The sequence below is a fragment of the Lampris incognitus genome, chromosome 10 (assembly GCF_029633865.1).
Source record: "Lampris incognitus isolate fLamInc1 chromosome 10, fLamInc1.hap2, whole genome shotgun sequence".
NCBI classification, from domain to species: domain Eukaryota; kingdom Metazoa; phylum Chordata; class Actinopteri; order Lampriformes; family Lampridae; genus Lampris; species Lampris incognitus.
In genome coordinates this window covers 16725586-16753557 of record NC_079220.1, presented here as the reverse complement: position 1 = coordinate 16753557, position 27972 = coordinate 16725586, and the positions used below count along the sequence as shown (strand labels likewise).

General features: G+C 44.6%; 1 protein-coding gene across 1 annotated transcript; it reads right to left on the bottom strand.

Moving 5' to 3' along the window:
- Positions 1-49: 49 nt before the first annotated feature.
- On the bottom strand, positions 50-26446 carry LOC130120028 (myc-associated zinc finger protein). Its single transcript, XM_056288640.1, has 7 exons — positions 25990-26446; positions 24904-25066; positions 11239-11651; positions 5227-5483; positions 2171-2234; positions 1893-2064; positions 50-378 (listed from the first exon to the last, which is right to left on the bottom strand). Exons 1-7 carry the CDS (start codon positions 26020-26022, stop codon positions 50-52), a joined length of 1431 nt encoding a protein of 476 aa, XP_056144615.1. The 5' UTR covers positions 26023-26446.
- Positions 26447-27972: the final 1526 nt, after the last annotated feature.

The following is a 27972-nucleotide window of genomic DNA, read 5'->3' as shown; positions in this document are numbered from 1 at the left end:
TCCTGTGCCCCCCCACCCACCCCTCACCCCCTTTCGCCCTCACAAGATGCTAGCTGTGGGGCTGTGGGGCAATACTGGAGCAGTCAGTTACCAGCAGTCCAACTGTGCCAGGTGCAGCAACAGTGACCGCCACACTGGTAGTGCCAACAGGACTGGCACTCGTGGGGTCTGGGGTGGGGTCTGCCTGTTGGGGGGCATGGGTACCCATGTGACCCTGGAGCTGTGTAGTCGTCTTGCACTGGACCCCGCAAAGTTGGCACAGTAGTACCCCCCCAGCCCCCGTACCCCCAAAGCCTCCCCGTGCACCGCCGCTCTCTTTCCATTCCTGCCCGTGATGCTTTTGAGCGTGGACACGCAAGTAGGTGAGCGTGGTGAAACCTGGCAGGAGTGAGGAAGAGGAGGAGTGAATGGTTGTAAGTGGAACACAAGGAAGAAGACAGAGATGAGGTGAGAAGGAAAAAAATATTGACAAGACGGAGGTAATGGAACAGGGTCAAATTGAGCCAAATAGATTCTTAACACCCAAATTTTAAAATATGTTGTACAATTCCAAAATCAATGACAGACACCACATTACATGCTGAGAAAATTAAGAAGAGCACAGTTGATTGTAAAAATTGACTCAAGCTGTTATATACTATCTTTGCCCATTTCAGAAGGGCTGAGGTCTAGGTTAAGAGTTTTCTCTCAGCTGAGGCCAGTTGCACCAACTGTGTGTAAGTCCAAACTTCACTTAGTTGTAAGGTATTTACTAAGTCCATATTTACACCACACTTAATAAAAATGGGTTGCACCACATTTATTAGTTATTACCTAGAGCATACTTCTAATACTTTCACATCCACCAACTAGCAGGTGTAACCATAACATGGATGGCTACAAGATAGCTCATAGCAAAACAAATTACTAGCAAACAACGGCGGTAATATCAACAATAATACGATAGTAACAACAAAGATGTGGCCTGCTTACAGCATTTGGATTGACTTGTTAGAAAACAGACATTTTTTACCATCAATGGTCTTACATATTAGGCTTCATGCCTACATCCCCTAGACATTTATGGTGATGTGGACATTATCCACATCATCCCAAGTATCTGTTTGTGAGGCTGCTATGGCCTCCATGTATACATGGGTGAACGTTTATTGATTGAGTGGCTGCTGTGGTGGTTGCCTTGTAACCGATTTACACATTACTTAGGCTTAACTACCTTCAACATCCCTGATGTTTGAGCAGTGCGAATTAGTAAAGTGCTAGTTTTTCAACCCACTCGTTACAACTAAGAACTTGGCAATGTAGTAATGGATCAAGTCGTAATCATTTCATTCGAGAAAAGCCTAAAAACTTTGCTTTTCCAAGCCTAGCTTTATCCACACATCAATGACACTCAAACATGTGCCACGGAGGGCCAAGAGTATGCAGGTTTTCATTCTAGCCAGACTCCACACCATCTGGTTTCACTGATGAACACACTTTCAACCAAAGATCAGGACTAAACAGTGATTTCAGCTTGTGTTAACTCTAGTTGGAATGAAAACCTGCATACTCTTGGGGCCTCCATGGCATATGGTTGAGCACCACTATCATGGATGGACTCTAGGCATGACTGTGATACTGATTTGAGGCACTGTTCATCTAATTAAAACTCTATTACTCACGTCTCAATTGATGATCTAGCTGTTATGCACTTACACTAACTGCAATTAACATGACACGCACACTTGGCTATGATATAATTACTTGTTAGCGCTTGAAGGTGCCTCTAGGTTGGCACAGGAATATATCTGCTAATTGCTGGCCCTCTTGTAAGTCACTCTGGATAAGTGTCTGCTAAATGAGAAAATGTAAACGTAAATGTCTCTCTCTCTCTCTCTGATCGTCTAACTTACTGCGGTTGCAGAGATGGCAGGCATGATGCTGGGATTGGTCATGGACCCTCATGTGATCTGTGATGTAAGCAGCAGACAACAGCTTGCCACAGATGTGACATGGCACCTTCTCTTCGTGACGAATCAGATGGGCACGAAGACGGTCCCGTGTGGCAAACGCAGATGTGCAGGTCTATGGAAGACATTAGTTTATAATAGATGCATGTAGTCAAACACGTGTGCTTTATAGAAAGATAGACAGACAAATAGACAGACAGACAGACAGATAAATATATTACCGTGCACTTGAAGGGTCTCTCTGTTGAATGCACCTGTCTAACGTGACTGTTGAGATGGTCCGGTCTGAAATGAAAACAAAAATCATCACTGAAAAACAGTTTTGAGAGCTGGCAGAAAATTATTGTTTATAAATCACACCTGGACTATGCAAAATTATAGGCGAGACAACTGTCTTCTTTATTTGAGATGGATCTTCAGTTAACAGGTGAACCCCTGTCACGAAATGAAAGTTGGATGCCCCTGCCTAGGCTAATTCCTTAAAGATTTTTAGGAAGATTAATGAAGTCTAGAATGCTTGTTTTGTCAAGCCACCAAACATTTGAAAGTTGCATTGCAACACTATGTGTTTATTCTTTGTAAATGTAGAAATGGCAAAAACGGTCAAGACCATTTTGTAAAGACTTGCTTGCTGACAAGTGGTTTGATTTAAAGCACTTTTTAGGAAGATAAGGTTGTGAAGACTTTTGAACTTTCTCACACACACACACCTATATTTCAAAATTCCACTAATAACTTATTTATGGACATAAATAAGTTAGTCTCCCATTCTCACTAAAATACATGAAGAGTGATGCTGGTGATGTAACGCATATCAGGATCTGAGCCCCCGTGACAATGAACTGAGGAACAAGATGTGAACTGATAGCCATACTAAAATAGTCCATTTTGATGAAATAGTTCAGATAAATATTGCATGAGTCTTCAAAATTAGTTTCCTGTTCACTGTCAGTGAGGCACCCACAGGCAGTGCATCAGTGTTTCATCAGGAATTCTTGGTTCTCTGGTTTCTACCTTTGAGAGAAATCTGTTTGCATTCCTAAACACTGTCCAAAGCCACAACAAAAACTCTAGGGCTGCAACAAACAATTATTTTCATCTACAATTTATTTATGTTTTGAGTAATCGATCAATCATTTTATCTATAAAATGCCAAAGATAATGACAGATGCCCATGACAAGTTCCCAGAGCCCAAAGTGACTTTTTAAAAGTTTTGATTTATTCTGGCTGGTAGCCAAAACAAACCCTTAAAATATAAATTTTATAATATAAAATGCAGCTTGATTGATTGATAATGATATGACCAGCGGAAAAAGCAAGCAAATCTTCATATTTGTGAAGCTTTAACCAGCAAGTGTTTGGTATTTTACTTCCTATTCTTGTACTAATACCAACATTTGGTACCTTTACAAAAAGTTTGGTATTTATTGGGGATGATCCGAAATTTGTTTTTGCCCCTGATCCAATCTGAGGCATTTAACATTGATCATAAGCCTATACCAATTCCCCCCAGTTCTCCCTCCCCCCCTGAACAGGCGCCCCGACCAACCACAGTGTACTCCAGTGTACTACAATTATATAGCGCAAACTAAAACCAATCCCCTTTTGGTGAGATATGCTTGACAATTTCCTAGCTCTGCATAAAGAGAAAAATAGCATCACAGCTGTCCGTTGTTCATTTATTTATTTTTGTGGACACCCCCCAATTGTATTCGGTCAATTACCCCACTCCTCCGAGCTGTTTCGGACGCTGCTCTGCCGATCTGGGGAGGGCTGCAGACTACCACATGCCTCCTCCGACACATGTGGAGTCGCCAGCCGCCTCTTTTCACCTGACAATGACGAGTTTCGCCCGGGGGACGTAGCGCGTGCGAGGATGACGCTACTACCCCCAGTTCCTCCCCCAAACAGGCGCCCCGACCGACCAGAGGAGGCGCTAGTGCAGCGCCCAGAACACATACCCACATTCGGCTTCCCACCCGCAGACACGGCCAATTGTGTCTGTAGAGACGCCCGACCAAGCCGGAGGTAACAAGGGGATTTGATCTGACGATCCCCGTGTTGGTAGGCAACGGAACAGACTGCTACGCTACCCGGACGCCCCCAGCTCTCCGTTACTTTTAATGAATATTTGTTATTCAACAAAATAACAGCGTAAACAAACTATACAAAATACTATATAAAATAGCTCTTACAAAAACAAAATCACTGACCAAAAAGAAAAAACACTCCAGATAGAAACATGCGAAATGGTATTCCCTCAAATTATTTCTTTTGAGTGCCTTATCTTATTAGATGGGTTGAAAATAGCTTGGTTATTACTGCCTTGCCAAACGCTGCAGACATTTAAGCCACTTGTTGCTGATTTCTTAAAGCACGAGCTTCACTGCTGTGTGTGGGATACTGTCAGCTCGCCACGCTTAGACGGAGCGCAAATGGGCGTTTACGACACTTATACGACAGCTGCCGTAGACAAACGGCAAGGGGGTAAAACAAAAAAGAGGACTGGAAGTTGATTGGGCTTCAAATAGCCGATACCGATCAATTGAAATAACTCTAGGTCGGCTCCTATATCAATCGCTCGGATCAGATCGAGACATCCCTAGTTATTTCCCCCCACTTCGTATCCTCTGATAAATTAATTACCAAAATTACAATCGATTAATTCTCCGTCGACCGTCAGAACGAATTTTTTTTCCATCCTTTTTCCCCCCCGATTGTAAGCGGCCAATCACCCCACTCTTCCGAGCTGTCCCGGTTGCTGCTCCGCCCCCTCTGCCGATCTGGGGAGGATTGCAGACTACCGCTTGCCTCCTCTGATATATGTGGAGTCGCCAGCCGCTTCTTTTCACCTGACAGTGAGAAGTTTTGCCAGGGGGATGTAGCACGTGGGAGGATCACACTATTCCCTCCCAGTTCCCCCTCGCCCAACCACAGGAGGCGCTAGTGTAGCGACCAGAACACATACCCACATTCGGCTTCCCACCCGCGGACACGGCCAGTTGTGTCTGTAGGGATGCCCGACCAAGCCGGAGGTAACACGGGGATTCGAACCGGTGATCCCCGTGTTGGTAGGCAACGGAATAAACCGCTACGCTACCCGGACGCACTGTCAGGACGATTTTTAAAGCCAGCCTTGTGTCGTTTTGTTTTATTGCTTTACGCTCTTACACTGAACATTTGACTTTTATTTTGCTGTATTGGGACTTTATAAATCCCTCCGGCCCTACAAAGGTAACAGGTAACGGGTAAGGAGATGTTTCGTCTTCTACGTACCGAGAGAAAGCCTTGGCACAGTGGGGACATACATAGGGTTTCTCCACGCCGCCTTGGTGCGAGCGCACATGGTAGCTCATGCGGTCTTTCCTCTTGAAGCGTTGTTGGCAAATGGGGCAGGAGTAGGGTTTCTCATCTGAGTGGGACAGACGATGGCGGTTCAGGTGATAGACATCCCTGAAGGCCTTTCCACATGCCTCACATGCATGGTTCTTCCGCACCTGGTTGGTGGTGGGATTGGGATTGGGATTGGGATTCTGCGATTTATGGAGAAAAAAAAAAGAGGTAGTGTAGAAAATTTAGTTTTCCCCTTAGATGTACTTTATCCGATGCAGCATTTAAATGTATCTTATCCAAATGCGAGGTGATTGTCTCTTATTGATACTGGGGTCACATATCAAACAACAGCCCATGAAAGTAACAATGATCATTTACAAACCCCAATTCCAATGAAGTCGGGACGTTGTGTAAAATGTAAATAAAAACACAATACAATGATTTGCAAATCCTTTTCGACCTATATTCAATTGAATACACTACAAAGACAAGATATTTAATGTTCAAACTGATAAACCTTATTGTTTTTTTGCAAATATTCACTCATTTTGAATTTGATGCCTGCAACACGTTCCAAAGAAGCTGGGACAGGGGCATGTTCACCACTGTGTTACATCATCTTTCCTTTCAACAACACTCAATAAGCGTTTGGGAACTGAGGACACTAATTGTTGAAGCTTTGTATGTGGAATTATTTCCCATTCTTGCTTGATGTACGACTTCAGTTGCTCAACAGTCCGGGGCCTCCGTTGTCGCATTTTGCGCTTCATAATGCGCCATACATTTTCAATGGGAGACAGGTCTGGACTGCAGGCAGGCCAGTCTAGTACCCGCACTCTTTTACTACGAAGCCAAGCTGTTGTAACATGTGCAGAATGTGGCTTGGCGTTGTCTTGCTGAAATAAGCAGGGACGTCCCTGAAAAAGACGTCGCTTGGATGGCAGCATATGTTGCTCCAAAACCTGTATGTACCTTTCAGCATTAATGGTGCCTTCACAGATGTGCAAGTTACCCATGATGCCATGGGCACTAACACACCCCCATACCATCACAGATGCTGGCTTTTGGACTTTGCGCTGATAACAATCTGGATGGTCCTTTTCCTCTTTAGCCCGGAGGACATGACGTCCATGATTTCCGGAAACAATTTGAAATGTGGACTCATCAGACCACAGCACACTTTTCCACTTTGCGTCAATCCATCTCAGATGAGCTCGGGCCCAGGGAAGCCGGCGGCGTTTCTGGGTGTTGTTGATATATGGCTTTCGCTTTGCATGGTAGAGTTTTAACTTGCACTTGTAGATGTAGCGACGAACTGTGTTAACTGACGATGGTTTGGCGAAGTGTTCCTTAGCCCACGTGGTAATATCCTTTACAGAATGATGTCGGTTTTTAATGCAGTGCCGCCTGAGGGGTCGAAGGTCACGGGCATTCAATGTTGGTTTTCAGCCTTGCCGCTTACGTGCAGAGATTTCTCCGGATTCTCTGAATCTTTTGATGATATTATGGACTGTAGATGATGAAATCCCTAAATTCCTTGCAATTGTACGTTGAGAAACGTTGTTCTTAAACTGTTGGACTATTTGCTCATGCAGTTGTTCACAAAGTGGTGAACCTCGCCCCATCCTTGCTTGTGAACGACTGAGCCTTTCGGGGATGCTCCTTTTATACCCAATCATGACACTCACCTGTTTCCAATTAACCTGTTCACCTGTGGAATGTTCCAAACAGGTGTTGTTAGAGCATTCCTCAACTTTCCCAGTCTTTTGTTGCCCCTGTCCCAGCTTCTTTGGAACGTGTTGCAGGCATCAAATTCAAAATGAGTGAATATTTGCAAAAAAAAAATAAAGTTTATCAGTTTGAACATTAAATATCTTGTCTTTGTAGTGTATTCAATTGAATATAGGTCGAAAAGGATTTGCAAATTATTGTATTGTTTTTATTCACGTTTTACACAACGTCCCAACTTCATTGGAATTGGGGTTTGGAAATCCATCTGGATCTATTCAGGTTTTCATCTGTGGAAAATTGAATGTATTTTTGGATCCCACATCCCAGTCCTGCTATTTTTAAAAATATGTTGACCATTGTAGGTAGAGATGACATGAGGCAGTCATTATTTGTTTAGATGACTTGATATATTATAAAATTGTCCTCCACCCAAGGAGCAGAAATTGTATCCCATGATATCTTCTAAACTGGCGGCAAAAAAAAAGTTCAATTTCTCTATATGCCTGGATACAAGATGGTTTTTGCTCCTCTTAATGCTTCTGTTTTCAAAAATATGTAATGTCAGCAGCTTATACAGGTGAAAAATGCCAAATGTCAGCGTCGGACATGGTGGGAGGTAATCTTTCATCACCTCTATGCATTTTTCCATTGAGTTAAATTGAGAATCCGATCCAGAATCACATATTTGTGCATCAAGATGATGCGCTGTTTCAGAGGTCTATGACATATTAAAAACACAGTATAAATAGATGGAAAGTGGTAGGAGCAGGATTAACAAGCCATCACTCTACTTTTAAAAAAAAATCCTGATTGGTACTTGACTTTAAAGGGAAATTTCGCTGCTAATTAACTGTACATCCAGCAAGTCCACATGGTCTATCTAGTCTTGTGAAACTATAACCGCTTTGTGCATTTAATTTTGACAGAGAAATTTATGTTCTCCTGGTGAGAGAGCGGTTCTACATTGCCTACATATACCAGGATGCAATTTGTGAGAGTTTTTCAAGGGCAGAGATTAGAAAACAAACATCTCAGACAATCTGCCTTGAAGTTCTTCCGACGTCAGTGGGTGACAGAAGTAAACCAGTTTGCTATAATGTGCTACAGCGATACAGACAACATTGATGAATATTGTGTGTGTTAAAGAGATGCCACTGGTATGATTAATACATGGATATAAACCAATCAGCTGAAACATTAAAACCACTGAAAGGTAAGTGAATAACATTGATTATCTTGTTACAATGTGCAGTGGTTAGCGCAGTCTCCTCACAGCAAGAAGGTCCTGGGTTTGAACCCCAGGGTAATCCAATCTTAGGGGTCGTCCCGGGTCGTCCTCTGTGTGGAGTTTACATGTTCTCCCCGTGTCTGTGTGGGTTTCCTCCGGGTGCTCTGGTTTCCTCCCACAGTCCAAAGACATGTAGGTCAGGTGAATCGGCCAAACTAAATTGTCCCTAGGTATGAATGTGTTGGCGCTGTGATGGCCTGGTGGCCTGTCCAGGGTGTCTCCCTGCTTGCCGCCCAATGATTGCTGGGATAGCTCCAGTATCCCTGCGACCCTGAGCAGGACAAGTGGTTTGGATATTGGATGGATGGATCTTGTTACAATGGCACCTGTCAAGGGGTGGGATATGTTATGCAGCAAGTGAACAGGAAGTTCTTGAAGCTGATGTGTTGGAAGCAGGAAAAATGGGCAAGCGTAAGGATCTGAGTGACTTTGACAAGGGCCAAATAATTGTGATGGCTAGACGACTGGATCAGAGCATCTCCAAAACGGCAGGTCTTGTGGGGTGTTCCCGGTATGCAGTACTCAGTACCTACCAAAAGTGGTCCAAGAGAGGACAACCGGTGAACTGGCGGCAGAGTCGTGGGCACCCAAGGCTCGAAGGCTAGCCCATCTGGTCCGATCCCACAGAAGAGCTACTGTAGCTCAAATTGCTGAAAAAGTTAATGCTGGCTATGATAGACAGGTGTCAGAACACAAAATGCATCGCAGCTTGCTGTGTAGCCACAGACCAGTCAGAGTGCCCATGCTGACCGACCCCTGTCCACCATCAAAAGCACCTACAATGGTCACTTGAGCATCAGAACTGGGCCATGGAGCAATAGAAGAAGGTGGTGGCCTGGTCTGATGAATCATGTTTTCTTTTACATCATGTGGACGGCCAGCTGCGTGTGCATTGTTTAACTTGGTAAGAGATGGCACCAGGATGCACTATGGGAAGAAGACAGCCAGCGGAGGCAGTATGATGCTCTGGGTAATGTGCTGCTGGGAAACCTTCAATCCTGGCATTCATGTGGATGTTACTTTGACATGTGCCACCTACCTAAACATCATTGCAGACCAGGTCCACCCCTTCATGGTAACGGTATTCCCTGACGGCAGTGGCCTCTTTCAGCAGGATAATGCACCCTGCCACACTGCAAGAACTGTTCAGGAATGGTTTGAGGAACATGAAAAAGAGTTCAAGGTGTTGTCTTGGCCTCCAAATTCCTCAGATCTCAATGTGATTGAGCATCTGTGGGATATGCTAGAAAAACAAGTCCAATCCATGGAGGCCCCGCCTTGCAATTTACAGGACTTAAAGGATCTGCTGCTAATGTCTCGGTGCCAGATACCACAGGACACCTTCAAAGGTCTTGTGGAGTCCATGCCTCAATGGTTCAGAGCTGTTTTGGTGGCACGAGGGGGACCTACACAATATAAACCAGGTGGTTTTAATGTTTTGGCTGATCGGTGTCAGAATGTAACTTTAAGAGGAGCTGCAAAACCCAATCTGTAATCTGCGCTTCTGAGTAATTGTGAGAGATGAGGTACTATTTATTCATTTAACCTTTATTTAGCCAGGCAAGTCACTTAAGGACAAAATCATTATTTACAAGGACAGCCCGACAAGAGGTAATTAGCCTTCTGAGGGGGAAGGAGAGAGAGAGAGAGAGAGAGAGAGAGAGAGAGAGAGAGAGAGAGAGAGAGAGAGAGAGAGAGAGAGAGAGAGAGAGAGAGAGAGAGAGAGAGAGCAAGAAAGAGGGAAACGTGTGACATTGAAATCATAAGAACATAAGCACAATTAAGACAGGAGTTAGGGGCATGCATGAGAAAAACATCAACGTATAACTAGGATTGTGAAGCAGAAAAGCAGTTGCAGTTGTTTGAGATAATGGCCATGATGCAGTCCTTTAAAGCTTGAAAGATAAAATTGTCCAGTTTTAGAGATTTATGTAATTCCTTCCAGTCATAGGGTGCAACAAATCTGAATGCAAAGCAAACTACTGAGGTATTTACTTGGAATGTATTGGGGATTTGAAAGCCTATATGATAGGAAGATGAGTATTGTATGTGGCGGGTGAGTATAGTAAGAGGTTTTGCAGGGAGAGTTTTGTAAATGAGTGTTAACTAATTAGTCTGGTGTGCAGAGAAGGCCAGTTTATGGAGGAGTACATGTTGAATACTCTGAAAGCTTTCATGGACAGAACTTAAAGTTTTCACGGAGTGTGGCCAACACATGATTGTGTTGTATGCATATAGGTGAATGGAACAGTTTTATTCCCGATAGCATGTAGCCTGGGAACCAGATGAATGTGAGAGCTCATGTTTTATATGTGCTCTGAAAGATAATTCCCATTTGTGAATAAGTCTGGTTCCCAAGGTAGATGGTGAGGAGGTTTGATGTAACTGTGGATGTCATTTGCAAAGAGATTGGGGGCCAAGATCGAGCCTTGGAGAACACCCCCAGTGCATGTGGTGGTTGAGACACAAAATTCTCTGTTTTTACACAATGTACCCTGTTGGAAAGGTAGTTTATATGCCAGGACAGAGAGTGTTCAGAGACACCACTGTTCCTTAACCGATGAACCAATTTCAGAAACTAAATGCCTTTTACAGAATGTCTATTTTCTCCACAATTGTGTAGGTTTACAAATGAATGAATCAGGGTGTTTTTATTGCTTTTTTTTACTTGTATATGATGGCGACATAGTCAAAATATCATATATGCTCATTTTTGTTTGAAATACCAATTTACCAGTACCAATTTGCCCTAACTCAAAAGGGTACAGAGAAGTAGACATCTGCAGCTAGTCTTATCTAAATCAGCATTTTTGGTTTATTTTCAATGTTCCCCTTCAGGCAGGGGCTACGTCACGTACTGAACTAACTGTATGCAGTATCCAACACCATGTCTAAAACACACACACACACACACACAAATCCAAATCCAAACTCACCTGTTCCATGGAACCAACCACCACAACAGCAGCTTGGATGGGTTGGGGCTGTGCGGCCATGGTTACAGTTGCTGGGGCAATGGATACAGTGACTGGTTGCCCTCCCTGATTGGCGTGCTGGCCAGCCTGGGAGAGGGCCCCTGGGGCAGCGGGGTTGGTAGAGACAGGAGGAGGAGGAGGAGGAGGGGGTGGCAGCGTGAGATGGAGCAGGGAGAGAGGCACCGTCTGTCTCTCCACTCGTCCTCCTCCTCCCCCACCTTTTGCCCCGTCCTCTTTCTCACGTGCAACGCGGTCCTTCATCTTGATACCCGTGTGGACAGACTGGTGGCGCCTCAGGTTGTAGCTGTTTTTGAACTGCTTGTTACATGTGGCGCAAATGTGGGCTGGTCGGCTCGGCTTGGGGACTGGCTTCACTGGGAGACAGAAAGAGCAAAGGCATTACATTTAAGTTTAGGCCCTGGGATCAACAACATTACTATCTCTGTAATGCTAGACTGTGTTTTTAAGACTCTTCTTGTGGTTTCCTGATTCCTCCTGTGCTGATGTTGTTTATGTTGTTCCTACTGCTTTGTGTTCATTTCAATGGTTTTGATACACAACCATCAGTAAGGAGATCATTAGGTCACAAGGGAAGTGCTGTTAATGCGAGACATGGGTGGCTGAGTGGAAAACAGCAGGACTGGGGAGCAGCAGAGCTGCTAGGTTGAGACAAAATCATGTCCTGTGATTAAATGCAATGAAGATGAGACTCTTGAGCATCTTTCTATAGCTAATCACTGCACCGAGGAAGTAAGGGGCAAATTGTTCAATGTCAATATGCATTTTTTGGTCTCGTTGGTCTGAAAAAGAGAAACTGTGTTGTGGGTTTCAAGGAAGGTTGAATCAGTTCATCTGGATACAACCTTTATTGACAGATATATGTTTCATCACTCAACTAAATGACATCTTCAGTCTAGACTGACTGCAAGTATCCCCACCCTTATAAACAATACAGTGGCGACCAAAAACCAATTACTAATTTCATATGCAAATATGGGCGTGACCACAATGGCCATGTGTACTGTTCAGAGGATTGGGGAATGTTTGCAATCACAACATTGTAAGATGGCGACAGATGTACTCTTAGCCCCCCCCCTGGTTCAGGGATGGATATTCCCTCTTAACATAGATGGCCTCTTTGAATCCCTGTTCAAACCAGCGTTCCTCCCTATTAAGGATGTACACATCCTCATCCTTGAAAGAGTGGCCACTGGCCTGTAGATGGGCGTAGACTGTGGAGTCCTGGCCTGACATGTTAGCTCTCCTGTGTTGGGCCATCCTCTTGGTTAGCGTCTATTTAGTTTCCCCAATGTTCAAGTCATGGCAATCCTCCTGTCACTTGAATAGCGTGCACTATATTGCTCTGTTTGTGCTGGGGGACCCGATCCTTTGGGTGGATCAACTTCTGGCACAGCGTGTTTTGGGGTTTGAAAGCAACTGAGACAGTGTTTGGAAAATACACGTCTCAGCTTTTCCGACACTCCCTCCACATATGGAATCACACTACTTTATGTTTAGAGTCCAGTGTTTCCCAACCCAGTCCTCAAGGAACCCCTATCCTGCAGGTTTTCTTTGCAAACCTAAATAGGTACCTGTTTGTAGTTATTCAACCAATCAGCAATGAATTATGTCAGATGTTGCACTCCTTGCATAATTAAGTGCTGTGAGATGATTGGTTGAGTAAGTACAAGCAGGGCTACCTGTGCAGGGTTACAATGAAAATCTGCAGGATAGGGGGTCCTTGAGGACTGGGTTGGGAAACTCTGGCTTAGACAGTTGTTGTCCTTCACATCTCTTCAATTAGCTGGTGCACTGTTTGGGTGTCTTCCTGGCTTTGACAAACGCCCAGTTAGGATAAACACACTTAACCAAGACCAGTTTAGTATGGGATTTCTCCCCTTCCCTGGCCGCTGTGTCGGTGGGGACATTGTCAGCTTGGTGGTACAGCGTCCTGATGACTCCTAGTTATGTGCTCCAGTGGATGATGAGAGTCAAACCTTAAGTACTGATCAGTATGTGTTGGTTTATGGTAAACATCACCAATCAAATGTCCCCCATCACCAACTGCAATTTCACAGTCTAAGAAGGCTAACCTGTCATTTTTCACATCCTCCCCGGTGAACTTGATGTGGTTGTCCACAGAGTTAATGTGGTCAGTGAAATGTGGTACATCCCGAGATTTAATTTTAACCCAGGTGTTGTCCACAAATCTGAACCAATAGCTAGGTGGTGTCCCTGGATAGGACATCAGAGCCCTCTTTTCTACTTCCTCCATATACAAGGTGGCCACTACAGGTGAGACTAGGGAACCCACAGCACACCCATGCCTCTGCCTATAGTACTGCCGCCTGTATGTGACGTACGTGGACTGAAAACACAGTTTCAGGTGCAAACACACTTGGTCAGTGTTAAGGGTGGTCCTATTGCTAAGGGTGGGGTAATTTTGTAATTTCATACGGACTACCTCCACTGCTTCATCAACAGGAACGCATGTAAAGAGAGACGTAACATCATAAGAGACCTCTGTTTCATCCCCCTCCATAATGATGCCCCTCACATCCACAAAATCCATAGTGATCTGAATGTGATGTTCATTACTGCCCACCAACGGGTTAAGAATAGATGCAAGAACCTTAGAGATGTTACAGGTCACTGAGTTAATCATACAAACAATAGCCCAGAGTGGCACATTCTGTTTATGTATCTTAGGTAAACCATACAGACTAGGTGTAGCTTCCCCTGGGTATAATCTGTGGTACAAAATTCTGTCTATAGCATTGTCCTGTTCTCACAGCTTCAGACAACCCATCACCTTTTTCTTGTAACCACTACCTGGATCTCATTTCAGGGGCTCATAAGTATTCATGTCGCTAAGTAATGTCATAACTTTCTCGTGATAGTCTGTCTGGTTTAATACAACAGTGCATCTGCCTTTGTCCACCAGAAGGATGATAATAATAATAATAATGAACTTTATTTATATCTCACTTTTCTAAACAATGTTACAAGGTGCCTTACACAACAAATGTACGAACAAAATAATGTCCGTACATAGTCAAGATTAAACAACAAAATACAATGAAAAATATAGAACATAATGCCAGATCCACTCCACAGAACATGGTAAAACACAATCAGGATAAAGTCACACGAGCGTAATAAAAATGAAGAGAATTAGAGCAGATAAAACAAGGGTTATGATGAAAAGAGTTAAAATAAGACGATGAAAGAAAAATATAAAAATACAAAGAATTTAAAATTTAAAATTATAAAAGAATAAGATATAAACAATATAAAAAATAACTAAATAAAAATTGGGCAACAATGGATTTGCTATAAAAAAGCCTTCCTGTAAAAGTAAGTTTTAAAACATGATTTAAAAGACGGTAGTGAGTTTGCTAGCCTAATTTCCTCAGGTAGGGAGGTCCACAGCTGTGGGGCTCTTATAGAAAACGCCCGGTCGCCTTTAGTAATGAGGTTGGCTGAGGGAACAGTTAAAAATTACCTGCCAGAGGAGTGCAGGCAGCAACCAGGCCCATGGGGTGTGAGTAGATCAGTGATATACACTCACTGGCCACTTTATTAGGTACACCTTGCTAGTACCGGGTTGGACCCCCTTTTGCCTTCAGAACTGCCTTAATCCTTCATGGCATAGATTCAACAAGGTACTGGAAACATTCCTCAGAGAGTTTGGTCCATATTGACATGATAGCATCATGCAGTTGCTGCAGATTTGCCGGCTGCACATCCATGATGCGAATCTCCTGGTCCACCATATCCCAAAGGTGTTCTATTGGATTGAGATCTGGTGACTGTGGAGGCCATTTGAGTACAGTGAACTCATTGTCATGTCCAAGAAACCAGTCTGAGAGGATTCGAGCTTTATGACATGGCGCGTTATCCTGCTGGAAGTAGCCATCAGAAGATGAGAACACTGTGGTCATAAAGGGATGGACATGGTCAGCAACAATACTCAGGTAGGCTGTGGCGTTGACACAATGCTCAATTGGTACTAAGGGGCCCAAAGTGTGCCAAGAAAATATCCCCCACACCATTACACCACCACCTCCAGCCTGAACCGTTGATACAAGGCAGGATGGATCCATGCTTTCATGTTGTTGACGCCAAATTCTGACCCTACCATCCGAATGTCGCAGCAGAAATCGAGACTCATCAGACCAAGCAACGTTTTTCCAATCTTCTATTGTCCAATTTTGGTGAGCCTGTGCGAATTGTAGCCTCAGTTTCCTGTTCTTAGCTGACAGGAGTGGCACCCGGTGTGGTCTTCTGCTGCTGTAGCCCAGCTGCCTCAAGGTTCGACGTGTTGTGTGTTCAGAGATGCTCTTCTGCATACCTCGGTTGTAATGAGTGGTTATTTGAGTTACTGTTGCCTTTCTATCAGCTCGAACCAGTCTGGCCATTCCCCTCTGACCTCTGGCATCAACAAGGCATTTTCGCCCACAGAACTGCCGCTCACTGGATATTTTCTCTTTTTCGGACCCTTCTCTGTAAACCCTAGAGATGGTTGTGCGTGAAAATCCCAGTTGATCATCAGTTTCTGAAATACTCAGACCAGCCCGTCTGGCACCAACAACCATGCCACGTTCAAAGTCACTTAAATCACCTTTCTTCCCCATTCTGATGCTCGGTTTGAACTGCAGCAGATCGTCTTGACCATGTCTACATGCCTAAATGCATTGAGTTGCTGCCATGTGATTGGCTGATTAGAAATTTGCGTTAACGAGCAGTTGGACAGGTGTGCCTAATAAAGTGGCCGGTGAGTGTATGTAGGAGCGAGGCCATGTAGGGCTTTAAAAGTAATTAGTAAAAGTTTAACATCAATCCTATACCTAACGGGTAGCCAATGAAGCATTGCAAGAATGGGAGTGATGTGTTCATGTCTCTTGGAATTTATTAACAGTTTGGCAGCTGAGTTTTGGATGAGCTGGAGGTGGGAGATGGACTTTTGGCTGAGCCCTGAATACAGGGAGTTACAATAATCGAGACGTGATGAGATTAGTGCATGGATGACTTTTTCAAGGTCCGTTTGAGATAGAAAATTCTTAACTTTTGCGATGTTGCTAATTTGGAGAAAGCAATACTGCACTACCCTAGTGATTTGTGTGTCAAAACAGAGCTTGGAGTCAAAAAAGACCCAAATTGCGAGCACAGTCAAGTCAAGTCCATCCATCCATCCATCCATTATCTGAACCACTTATCCTGCTCTCAGGGTCATGGGGATGCTGGAGCCTATTCCAGCAGTCATTGGGCCGCAGGCGGGGAGACACCCTGGACAGGCCGCCAGGCCATCACAGGACACACACACACACACACACACACACACACACACACACACACACACACACATACACACATACACACACATACACACAGCCATTCATTCCTAGGGACAATTTAGTACTGCCAAGTCACCTGACCTACATGTCTTGGGACCGTGGGAGGAAACTGGAGCCCCCGGAGGAAAGCCACACAGACACAGGGAGAACATGCAAATTCCACACAGAGGACGACCCGGGATGACCCCCAAGGTTGGACAACCCCGGGGCTCGAACCCAGGACCTTCTTGCTGTGAGGTGACTGCACCAACCACTGCGCCACCATGCCGCTGCTCCCGTTCATACTGCAGCTAAAAATACAAAGAGAATTTCTTTTGTAGTAACTCAATTGGTTGATTCTGTAAACTATAGTAGGACAGTTGTGTCTGAATGCATAAATTGCCAATAAATAACAATTCATCTCAAACAGTAACAACAAAATGTCTTGTAAAATAAAATGTACTATTATTAATATCACAAATTACAAATTTGCCTCAAGGGGCTTTACAGCAACACAACATCCTGTCCTTAGACCCCTGCATCGGATAAGGAACCACTCCCTAAAAAAATCCTTTAACAGGGAGAAAAAATAGGAAGAAACCTCAGGGCGAGCAGCAGAGGAGGGATCTCTCTCCCAAGACGGACAACGTGCAATGGATGTGGTGTTTACACAATTTACAGAATACCAGAATACAACATTGCAAGTGAATAACAGAATTATAATGGAATTATAAAATTTATGAAGAATATGATGTGTAGATGCCAAGCAGTGTCCAGACGCCACCGGAACAGCCCAGGACCCAAGCCACGCGACCACCATCACCATGTAAAAAAAAAAAACACGATAACAAAAAATTATATGGATTTATAAAATATATAAAAAGAACCCAGCCACTGAGGATGCACAAGCCAGTGCATCCTTATTGCCGGTCCCAAGCCCGGACAAATGGGGAGGGTTGCGTCAGGAAGGGCATCCGGCGTAAAATCTTTGCCAAATCAAATATGCGGATCATAAATAAGATTTACATACCGGATCGGTCGAGGCCCGGGTTACCAACGACCGCCACCGGTACTGTTAACCAGCAGGGTGTCGGTGGAAACTATGCTGCTGTTGGGCGAAGGAGAGGGAGAGGGGGAAAGCATGTCCAGAGGCAGCTAGAGAGGAGGAAGGGTAGGCGTGTGGAGGTGAGAGTTGGAACTTTGAATGTTGGCACTATGACTGGTAAAGGGAGAGAGCTGGCTGATATGATGGAAAGAAGAAAGGTAGGCATACTGTGTGTGCAAGAGACCAGGTGGAAGGGGAGTAAGGCCAGGAGTATCGGAAGTGGGTTCAAACTCTTCTACCATGGTGTGAATGGGAGGAGAAATGGGGTAGGGGTAATTCTGAAGGAAGAGTATGTCAAGAGCGTGCTGGAGGTGAAGAGAGTGTCAGACAGAGTGATGAGTATGAAGCTGGAAATCAGAGGTGTATTGCTAAATGTTATCAGCGCATATGCCCCGCAAGTTGGGTGTGAGATGGATGAAAAAGAAGAATTCTGGAGTGAGTTGGATGACGTGGTGGAGAGGGTACCCAAGGAGGAGAGAGTGGTGATTGGAGCGGACTTCAATGGACATGTTGGTGAAGGGAACAGAGGTGATGAGGAGGTGATGGGAAGGTATGGAGTCAAGAAGAGAAATGTGGAAGGACAGATGGTGGTCGATTTTGCGAAAAGAATGGAAATGGCTGTGGTGAATACTTATTTCAAGAAGAGGGAGGAACACAGGGTGACGTACAAGAGTGGAGGAAAGTGCACACAGGTGGACTATATCTTATGTAGAAGGCACGATCTAAAAGGGATTGGAGACTGCAAGGTGGTGACAGGGGAGAACGTAGCTAGGCAGCATCGGATGGTGGTCTGTAGGATGACTTTGGAGACCAAGAAGAGGAAGCGAGGGAAGACACAGCCAAAGATCAAATGGTGGAAGTTGAAGAAGGAAGACTGTTGTGTGGAGTTCAGGCAGGAGTTAAGACAGGCACTGGGTGGTAGTGAAGAGTTGCCAGATGGCTGGACAGCCACTGCAGAAATAGTGAGGGTGACAGCTAGGAAGGCACTTGGTGTGTCATCAGGACAGAGGAAGGAAGACAAGGAGACTTGGTGGTGGAATGAGGAAGTACAGCAAATTATACAGAGGAAAAGGCTGGCAAAGAAGAAGTGGGATAGTAAGAGAGATGAAGAAAGTAGACAGGAGTACAAGGAGATGCAGCGTAAAGCGAAGAGAGAGGTGGCAAAGGCAAAGGAAAAGGCGTATGGTGAGTTGTATGACAGGTTAGACACTAAGGAAGGAGAAAAGGACTTGTACCAATTGGCTAGACAGAGGGACCGAGCTGGGAAGGATGTGCGGCAAGTTAGGGCGATCAAGGATAGAGATGGAAATGTGCTGACAAGCGAGGAGAGTGTGCTAAGAAGGTGGAAGGAATACTTTGAGGGGCTGATGAATGAAGAAAATGAGAGAGAGAGAAGGTTGGATGATGTAGGGATAGTGAATCAGGAAGTTCAGTGGATTAGCAAGGAGGAAGTGAGGGCAGCTATGAAGAGGATGAAGAGTGGAAAGGCAGTTGGTCCTGATGACATACTTGTGGAGGCATGGAGATGTTTAGGAGAGATGGCGGTGGAGTTTTTAACTAGATTGTTTAACACAATCCTGGAAAGTGAGAGGATGCCTGAGGAGTGGAGAAGAAGCATACTGGTACTGATTTTCAAGAACAAGGGCGATGTGCAGAACTGTAACAACTACAGAGGTATAAAGTTGATCAGCCACAGCATGAAGATTTGGGAAAGAGTAATAGAAGCTAGGTTAAGAGGAGAGGTGATGATCAGCGAGCAGCAGTATGGTTTCATGCCACGAAAGAGCACCACAGATGCGATGTTTGCTTTGAGAATGTTGAATGAGAAGTATAGAGAAGGCCAGAAAGAGTTGCATTGTGTCTTTGTAGATTTAGAGAAAGCATATGACAGGGTGCCGAGAGAGGAGGTGTGGTATTGTATGAGGAAGTCAGGAGTTGCAGAGAAGTATGTAGGAGGGGTACAGGATATGTATGAGGGAAGTGTGACAATGGTGAGGTGTGCGGTTGGAATGACAGATGGGTTCAAGGTGGAGGTGGGATTACATCAAGGATCGGCTCTGAGCCCTTTCTTGTTTGCAATGGTGATGGACAGGTTGACGGACAAGATCAGGCAGGAGTCTCCATGGACGATGATGTTCGCGGATGACATTGTTATCTGTAGCGAGAGTAGGGGGCAGGTTGAGGAGAGCCTGGAGAGGTGGAGGTATGCACTGGAGAGAAGAGGAATGAAAGTCAGTAGGAGCAAGACGGAATACCTATGCGTGAATGAGAGGGAGGACAGTGGCATGGTCAGGATGCAAGGAGTGGAGGTGACAAAGGCATTTGAGTTTAAATACTTGGGGTCAACTGTCCAAAGTAACGGGGAGTGCAGTAGAGAGGTGAAGAAGAGAGTGCAGGCAGGGTGGAGTGGGTGGAGAAGTGTGTCAGGAGTGATTTGCGACAGAAGGGTACCAGCAAGATTTAAAGGGAAAGTTTACAAGATGGTTGTGAGACCAGCTATGTTATATGGTTTGGAGACAGTGGCACTGACGAAAAGACAGGAGGTGGAGCTGGAGGTGGCAGAGTTGAAGATGCTAAGATTTTCACTGGGAGTAACGAAGAAGGACAGGATTAGTAACGATTATATTAGAGGGACCGCTCAGGTTGGACGGTTTGGAGACAAAGCAAGAGAAGCAAGATTGAGATGGCTTGGACATGTGCGGAGGAGAGATCCTGGTTATATTGGGAGAAGGATGCTGAATATGGAGCTGCCAGGGAAGAGGAGAAGAGGAAGGCCAAAGAGGAGGTTTATGGATGTGGTGAGGGAAGACATGCAGGTGGCTGGTGTGACAGAGGAAGACGCAGAAGACAGGAAGAAATGGAAACGGATGATCCGCTGTGGCGACCCCTAACGGGAGCAGCCGAAAGTAGTAGTATAAAATATATAAAAAGAAAATGTGATGAGGGAAATGTCAAGCAGCATCCAGGTGGCGACCACCGTCACCACGGAGACCTGGAAGTATCTGTGGTGCATAACATTGGGAGGACAGGTTCCCTAGACTCTTTTCCAGCTCGCCAGTTAGGTTAGGGGGGCCAAATAAAAGGACCTCAGATTTGGACTCATTGAACCAGAGGAAGTTTTGTGACATCCAGTACTTAATATCGGAGAGACAAGGTAATCTGTCCTTACAACCCCCATTGTAGACAGAAAGCTAGGGAGAAAGAGACAGTTGAATGTTGTCAGCCATATTAGTTGGGGCAGCATCAGGAGCAGCAGAGCTAATCGAAACATTTTCACCTGGCAAGACGCTGCTGCAGATGACGTCAATACTGGCCACAGCTGTGTCCAGTACTCCGTTGAGAGGGCACCCGAGATTGTAGACAGCAGGAGGAGAGAGACATCTGTGGTGTTTCCCACAAGAAGCCAGGGTCATTGGGAATTTTCGACACTTCCTCCTCTTGTTGGAGTGGACTGGGGCAGGCAGCTCCGGAGCAGACTGTGTATGAGTAGCCATTAGCTCTGTTAGCTGATCAACTGGAGCAAAGAAGTTTGAGAGCAGGAGAGAGTCTTCATCCACGCCTGGAGACCACATCAGACGATGATGATATTGTCCTTACTGAGATTCGTGAGAGCTTTCCTCTCATTGTTGCTGATGTTGCTGATGTTGGATGGTGGCACCTTCGCATTGCTTAGGCAGGCTGAAACTTTCGTCTCCCAAATGCACTAGCCCTGAAAATGGATGGGGCTGGAGCATTGGGCCCATACCCGGCCGTCGCCGGCAGCAGGAGCCTTGAGGGCTAGGTCGCGATGAGTAGAAGGGCCGCCATGGTGCACATGGAAGACTAGGGTGCAAGCCTGGGTGGAGCCACCACGGGTGCAGATCTTGGTGGTCGTAGCAAATATTCAAACAAGAACTTTGAAGACCGAAGTTGAGAAGGGTTCCATGTGAACAGCAGTTGATCATGGGTCAGTTGGTCTTAAGGGATGGGCGAATGCCGTTCGAAAGGGAGGAGCGATGGTCTCCATCCCCCCGGTCGATCAAAAGGAAGTTGGGTTCAGATCCCCGAATCTGGAGTGGCAGAGATAGGTGCCGCGAGGCTTGCAGTGTGGTAACGCAAGTGATGGTAAAATGATAAAAATCTAAATCTTTATTTGGGTATTTGCTTCAAAAGAAGAACAAACAAGAGAAAGGGATGGGATGGATAGGGAGGGGAAAGATGTCTGTATCATAAGAAATCAAATCAGAGTACAATCAAGACATATTTCCAGTTATCAGCTTTGTTCAGTAAAAAGTTGATGATGCCCATGAACCTATGGGAAGGTTCTGACTCTGGGAATGTAGGTATGAACTCAATTTTTGTCAACAATTTTGTCGTGATATCTGAATATCCTTTAGGGATGGGCAACAAGTGATTGTGTGTGTGTGTGTGTGTGTGTGTGTGTGCGTGTGAAGTATTGCTGGTGATTTGGGTCTGGGTCCACACTCATCCCCCTACAGGACTTATATGGTGAATGGACTGCATTTATATAGTACTTTTTTAGTCTACTGACCACTCAAAGTGCTTTACAGTGTATGCCTCACATTCACCCATTCACACACACATTCATACACTGATGGTGTATGAATGTGTGATGGTTGGAGGTGGCAAGTATTGGGCCAGATGTCCTATTTGCCAAAAGGAATGCGAAGCGGTGCGGTGGCCTCTCACTTCCTGGTGTAGTGATCGCTGCGGGTCCATCAGGACCTTAGCATATGGCCGCTCCTACGCAAATGTGTCTGCAGCAGCACCTTCTCGTGGTACTTCCTGTTTTCACAAAGTCTGCTACGGGGGCGACCGGGTTCCCGGCGGTATAACCGAGTGGGTTGAGTGGACTCGTTAGCCTTGGTTGGCAGCCAATCTAGGAGAAGGACAACTCGGATTTCAAACCCGGGTAGATGAAGCTCATTAGACTGTCGGGCAGTTCTCCCAGGAGAAGGCAAACTCTGATTTAAAACCTCCGGTGCCTTGCGGGTATACTCGTCTACGGGAAAGACTTCGGGAAGAAACCTTGAGGAAAAATCTGCATCTGTCTCCTTTGCCAGTCGTCTTGCTAGTCTTGCCACTGGTAGTAGGTGGTCTCGGACGAGAGAGTGGGGTTGATGATGCGCAACTCTTCCTCACTTTAATCATTGTGCAAGTCATCAGTCATCCATCATAGGATGACTAGATGGTCCTCGTCGCTGCGACGGACGAATAACAACGAAATAACATACACTAATGGTGGAGGATGCCATGCAAGGCGCTGACCTGCTCATCAGGAGCAGTTAGGGGGTTCAGTGTCTTGCTCAAGGGCACTTTGACAGGTTCCCTGGAGGAGCCGGAGATTTAACCAGTGACCTTCCGATTACTTGACAACTCGCGCTACCTACAGAGCCATGTTGCCCTGTTATACACCAGGTGGTACAGGACCAGAGCTAAAAGGATCATTTTAGATCTCCATCACCCCAGTAATGGGACTGTTTCAGCCACTACTCAGGCAGACGCCTCCGCAGCCACAAGGCCAATGCTAAGAGACTTAAGTTTCTTCCCCCAGCCAGAAGGACACTAAACTCAACTTATCAATGACAATTACATTTGCAATACTACTGCCACTTTTACCTTTTTTGCCACTCTGCCTCAGTCACTTTCCACAGACACTTTATTCAGTCTATTTGCACACTTGTACTTGTATATAGCAACTGCACATTGTTGTTCATTTCTCTTATATGGTTTTGGAGGTGCCGAAAAATCATTTCACTGCTTATTGTACTTGTACATGAAGTATGTGACAAATAAACCTCTGAGTCTTGAATGTCTCGATCCGATGGTTATATATGAGATGGGAGAAGGTTCCGGTTTTAAATGGCAACAATGAATGAAGAAGTAAATGAGTAAAGTGTGCAAGACTATGGCGAAAGCAACAGACGGTTACTCATCAAAGGTTGAGTTTTATATTTTGATATTGTCTGATTTCTGAGTCTTAAAAAGGGAGGAAGGAAGGAGGCGGTGCATCAATATTACATCAGGGATTCTTGCTTCTCTGGTTTCTATTTTTGGGAGAAATCTATTTGTGTCCCTAAATACTCTCCAAAGTCACAAGAAAGTATTTACGATTAATTCATAATGTCATCTATAACCTTGACTGTATTTTGTGCTAAAATTAAATTGCGTTTTCTGTTTCCAGGTAGGAAATTCTTACCAATAATTCCCACAGCAAACCAAACGTTTTCCCATTCTGACTTTTTATGATTTAAGTTTTGGAGGAATTAGCCAAAAACTACCATCGACTTTTCTTTTTTTTATCATTAGAAGTCATGGGGTTTGAAGGGGCAGCGATAATGACAGGGACACATGTGTCTTGGTGAAGAAGAGCAGTACAGTGAGGAATGAGGCATCTCCTCCTCCTAACATGGATGCCTTAATACTCAATCTTGTAATTCTTGGCCCATTAGGAGCCTTGTGGGTGTCCAGGACATGCATGTCGACATGTGGTAGAATTCTGTAAATTTTCAAATTATTAGACATCACAGCAGCATTCTTTTTTCTTCTTTTTTTTAAGGGATGGTGGGAAGTCATGCCAACTTTAGTATTTCAATTTTTTTTTTTGAGTGTTAGAACTTAGAAGGCAGGGACAGAGACAAAATGGAGAGAGTTGTTGTAGGACCTGATCTTAGGACACTGGGGGTTCCTGTGTTCCCTGAGGCAGAGAACTGAACCCCTCGCCTTTCTCTCGATACTTAAAATAAGAACAAATCTACAATCATATTATGTTTTTTTGCCTTTTCACCAGCTGTGACTTTGGCAAACCAACAAACTCACCCCAACCCTCCCCTAAACATCTCTCCGCTTCTTGTTCCTCTTTAACAAATAGGTGAGCAAAACTGAATTATCAGTGAAACTCAGTATAACACAGCCTGACTTGATAAAATCTGGGCCCCGTTAGGCATCACATGATGTGTCAGGAATACTGTTTCAAACAGAGGTCTACCAAGTCAAGACTAGAATGAAAACCTGTAGGCTTATGGGCCTTAATAGGAGTGTATGCGTGAAAACACCTTGACTGGGTACTTAGAGAGAGAGGAAGAAAAATATTTTATGGGATAAGCTCTTGACGCAAGCAAATACTAAAAATTGTGTCCCTCGAATTGGTAACTACTCAAAGGTTTTGCAGTGAAGCCCACATACCAGCTGTCTCACCAGGTAAGGGCTCCTCGTTCAAGGCAGCGGTGTCCACAGTGGAAGGAGGCGGTGCGATGTGTTCTGACGGAGGACTCTGAGCAGAGCCCGTCAAGTCCGGCAGCAACTCTGGCTGAAGAGGCGTCTCGGGCTGGCTCTGTGTTGGCTGTGTCTGAGAAGGCGAGAGGGTGAGACAAAATGTGTTTACGCTATGCTCCCAGAGTTTACCCCCGTATCTATATGCTGGCTTTGCTTACATACTGACTTGTGAAAAAATGTCGGTATGATTAATATAATGTGCAATGCACGACTCTCTTTACCACCCAACTTCCTAACTGATTGAGTTATGAAAGTTATGATGGAGTCTTTCCTATAAATATAACTTTTATAAATATGATTTTTCTATCAATATTTTGAGTGAATATAAAGCTTTCATTTAACTTATGTTGGATCCAACAATAAATTGAAGGGCTTTGTATCTGAACAATGGAGAAAAAGTCTCAAGTTCAACCACTGTAACGCAATCTGCAGGGTAATATTGAAATACAAGTTCCAATTTCTTTATGCCCAATTTCCCAGAAAGTTCAACCAAAGTTGTTTGAGCACAAAGCACTCTCCTAAATCAGAAAACAACTCTGAATCTGTAGTGTCATTCAAAAGCAAAGCAGGATGCTGCTTGGATGAAGGTTTTCTTTGACAGAGAGTTTACATATTAGAGGGTGGGTTTTCACTGTCAGTTTCATGTTTATATGATCAGCTGATGTCTCCTCACACCTCTCCTTCCTCTCTGTCTGTCTTTATTTGTCTTTCTAGTTGTATCTGTCACTCAAACACTTTTTTCCCCCAGATTTTTCCAGATTAAACAAAATGCATTACCATTGTATTGACCTCACAAGTCAACAAAGCCTACATCGTGCTTGTCAGCAGGAGACTGTGAATAAGGATCAGGTGCTCCTGGTACCAGCTCACATAACAAGGGGACACATTTTGCCCTCTGTACCGCCCACACCTCCCATGCCCCCCTGGACATCCCATGTAGGGAAGCCAGAGACAGCACAAGCAGTAATCAGTTTGACATGATCAATGAACACTCACCTGAAAGAGAAAATTACTCCAAGAGGTATCCATTTTGGACAGGTTGGATGCTGGTGCCGGACTAAAAAACAAACATTAAGAGCAAACAGGAGAGGGAGGAGGGGAAGGCAGTCAAGCCGAATTGTAACCGCTGCTGCTGCTGCTGCTGCTGGTGGTGCTGCTGCCGCTATGAAAACAAAATCTGAGGCCTTTCTCACACTCGGTTGAATATCTCAGTTCATCTGTATTCAGCCTAAATTAAGCTTTGTTATGATACCGGATCATTTACAGCTCGGATCATCTAGCCGTGTTAAAACGCTGAATTATGATCAGTCCTCCACATGAGTTATGGTTCAATATGGTCATCTGCTGTCAATGCACAGGCACTGACAAGATTCTTTGTAAATGCGACAAAATGGTTGATTATCATGCTTTAATGGTGCGTTTGACTATAGATTGGCTTATTTTTTGCAATTAAGTCTATTGTAATGAAAATCGGTGAAATGCATGCAAAATAAGATTATAAATAAGTCGTTAAATAGTAATGTAGTCGAAACATAATAAGTCATAGCCAGCAGCTGTTCGTAAAATGCGTGGGGGAAGGTTTCATTTATTTCGATAGCTCCGAAAGGCCCAAACGGTGAATCCCAAAGCCTCGGTGTTGCGTAAGCCTCGTCGCCTAACTATAGACTTCCTCATCGGCTGCAATCCATGGCTCCGCCTCGGCGTTTCAATCGACAGGATGACATCTTTTTTTTTTCAATTTTTCTCTCTCTCGCTCGCCCGCCCGCCCGCCCGCTCTCTCTCTCTCTCTCTCTCCCTCCCACCCTCGCTGTCTTTTCTTCCTTTTCTTTTTTTATCTCTTCTCCTCTCCCCCTCTGTATTCTCCCCCGCCGCTGTCCCCCTAGTTTAAAGGGAAAGTATTGGGTGTGTGAGCGCCCTCCTCCCGGACCCCGTCCGTCTCCGCCTCGCCGCGTCCCGTCCTCACTCCCCCGCCACCTCCTTACAGTAGGCCGACAGATAATTCAGTCCCCGACACGATCCATGCACAGGGAGCCGTCGGGCCCCCCCTTTCCCCAAAAAAAAAAAATCGTCTCCGGCGTTGTTCCTCAACTCCGACGATGACATAAAAACTAGCCGCTATCCGGATCGCGGAGGTTCCCACGCACCCATCTCTAAGATGGTGGTGCTGTTTTAAAACAATGCAATATCCCATGTATGCATCTTAAAGGTAAAGATGCGCGCAAGTGCAACAGCTGGCCACGGTGACGACAGCGGCGTGTTTTCTGAGCCTTTCGTCTTCTTTGTGGAAATAAAACGATCATATCGAAGTCGGCTTTGACGAATCTACCTACAGGTGGGCGGAAATAAACTCGAAGAAGTGCGGTAAAAAACAAAAAACAAAGTTAGCCTTTGGATTTCAATGCGTTTGATTGGGCATCATCACCCATTTACAGTAAATGCAAGCCAGGAGGCACTGCAATGGGCACGACAGCCACAGCTTTTGATGAGTGATCTTAAAAATATGACATTGCATTCTTTGCAATATGTTTTAAAACTCTTTATTTTACAGTACATTCTGGACAGACTTGGTCAAAACAAGTGACTATCATGGGATGACAATTACACATTTAAACACACATTCTGCAATGAACTATGGCTTTATGAGTCACTCAGCAGCATGATGCACACAGTACATATTCATGGTTAGACAGAAAATCCTTAAATTTATAACACAACACTATAAACAATAATAATTTGGTGACCTTTCACACGCGGTATGAATTGTGCCCAATATAACTTTAAATAAATTCAAAAGTAGGGTGGAATATAAATACAAAAACAAGATTCTACCACTCTCACCAGTACAAAAAAAAAATCCAATGCAAGTGCTCATAGTCAACACCACTTAAGCGCAACTATTTGACATGATCCCCTATTTCAATACAAATATACTCTTAATTCTTCATATATATATACTTTGAAAAGTAAGAATGGTACAGC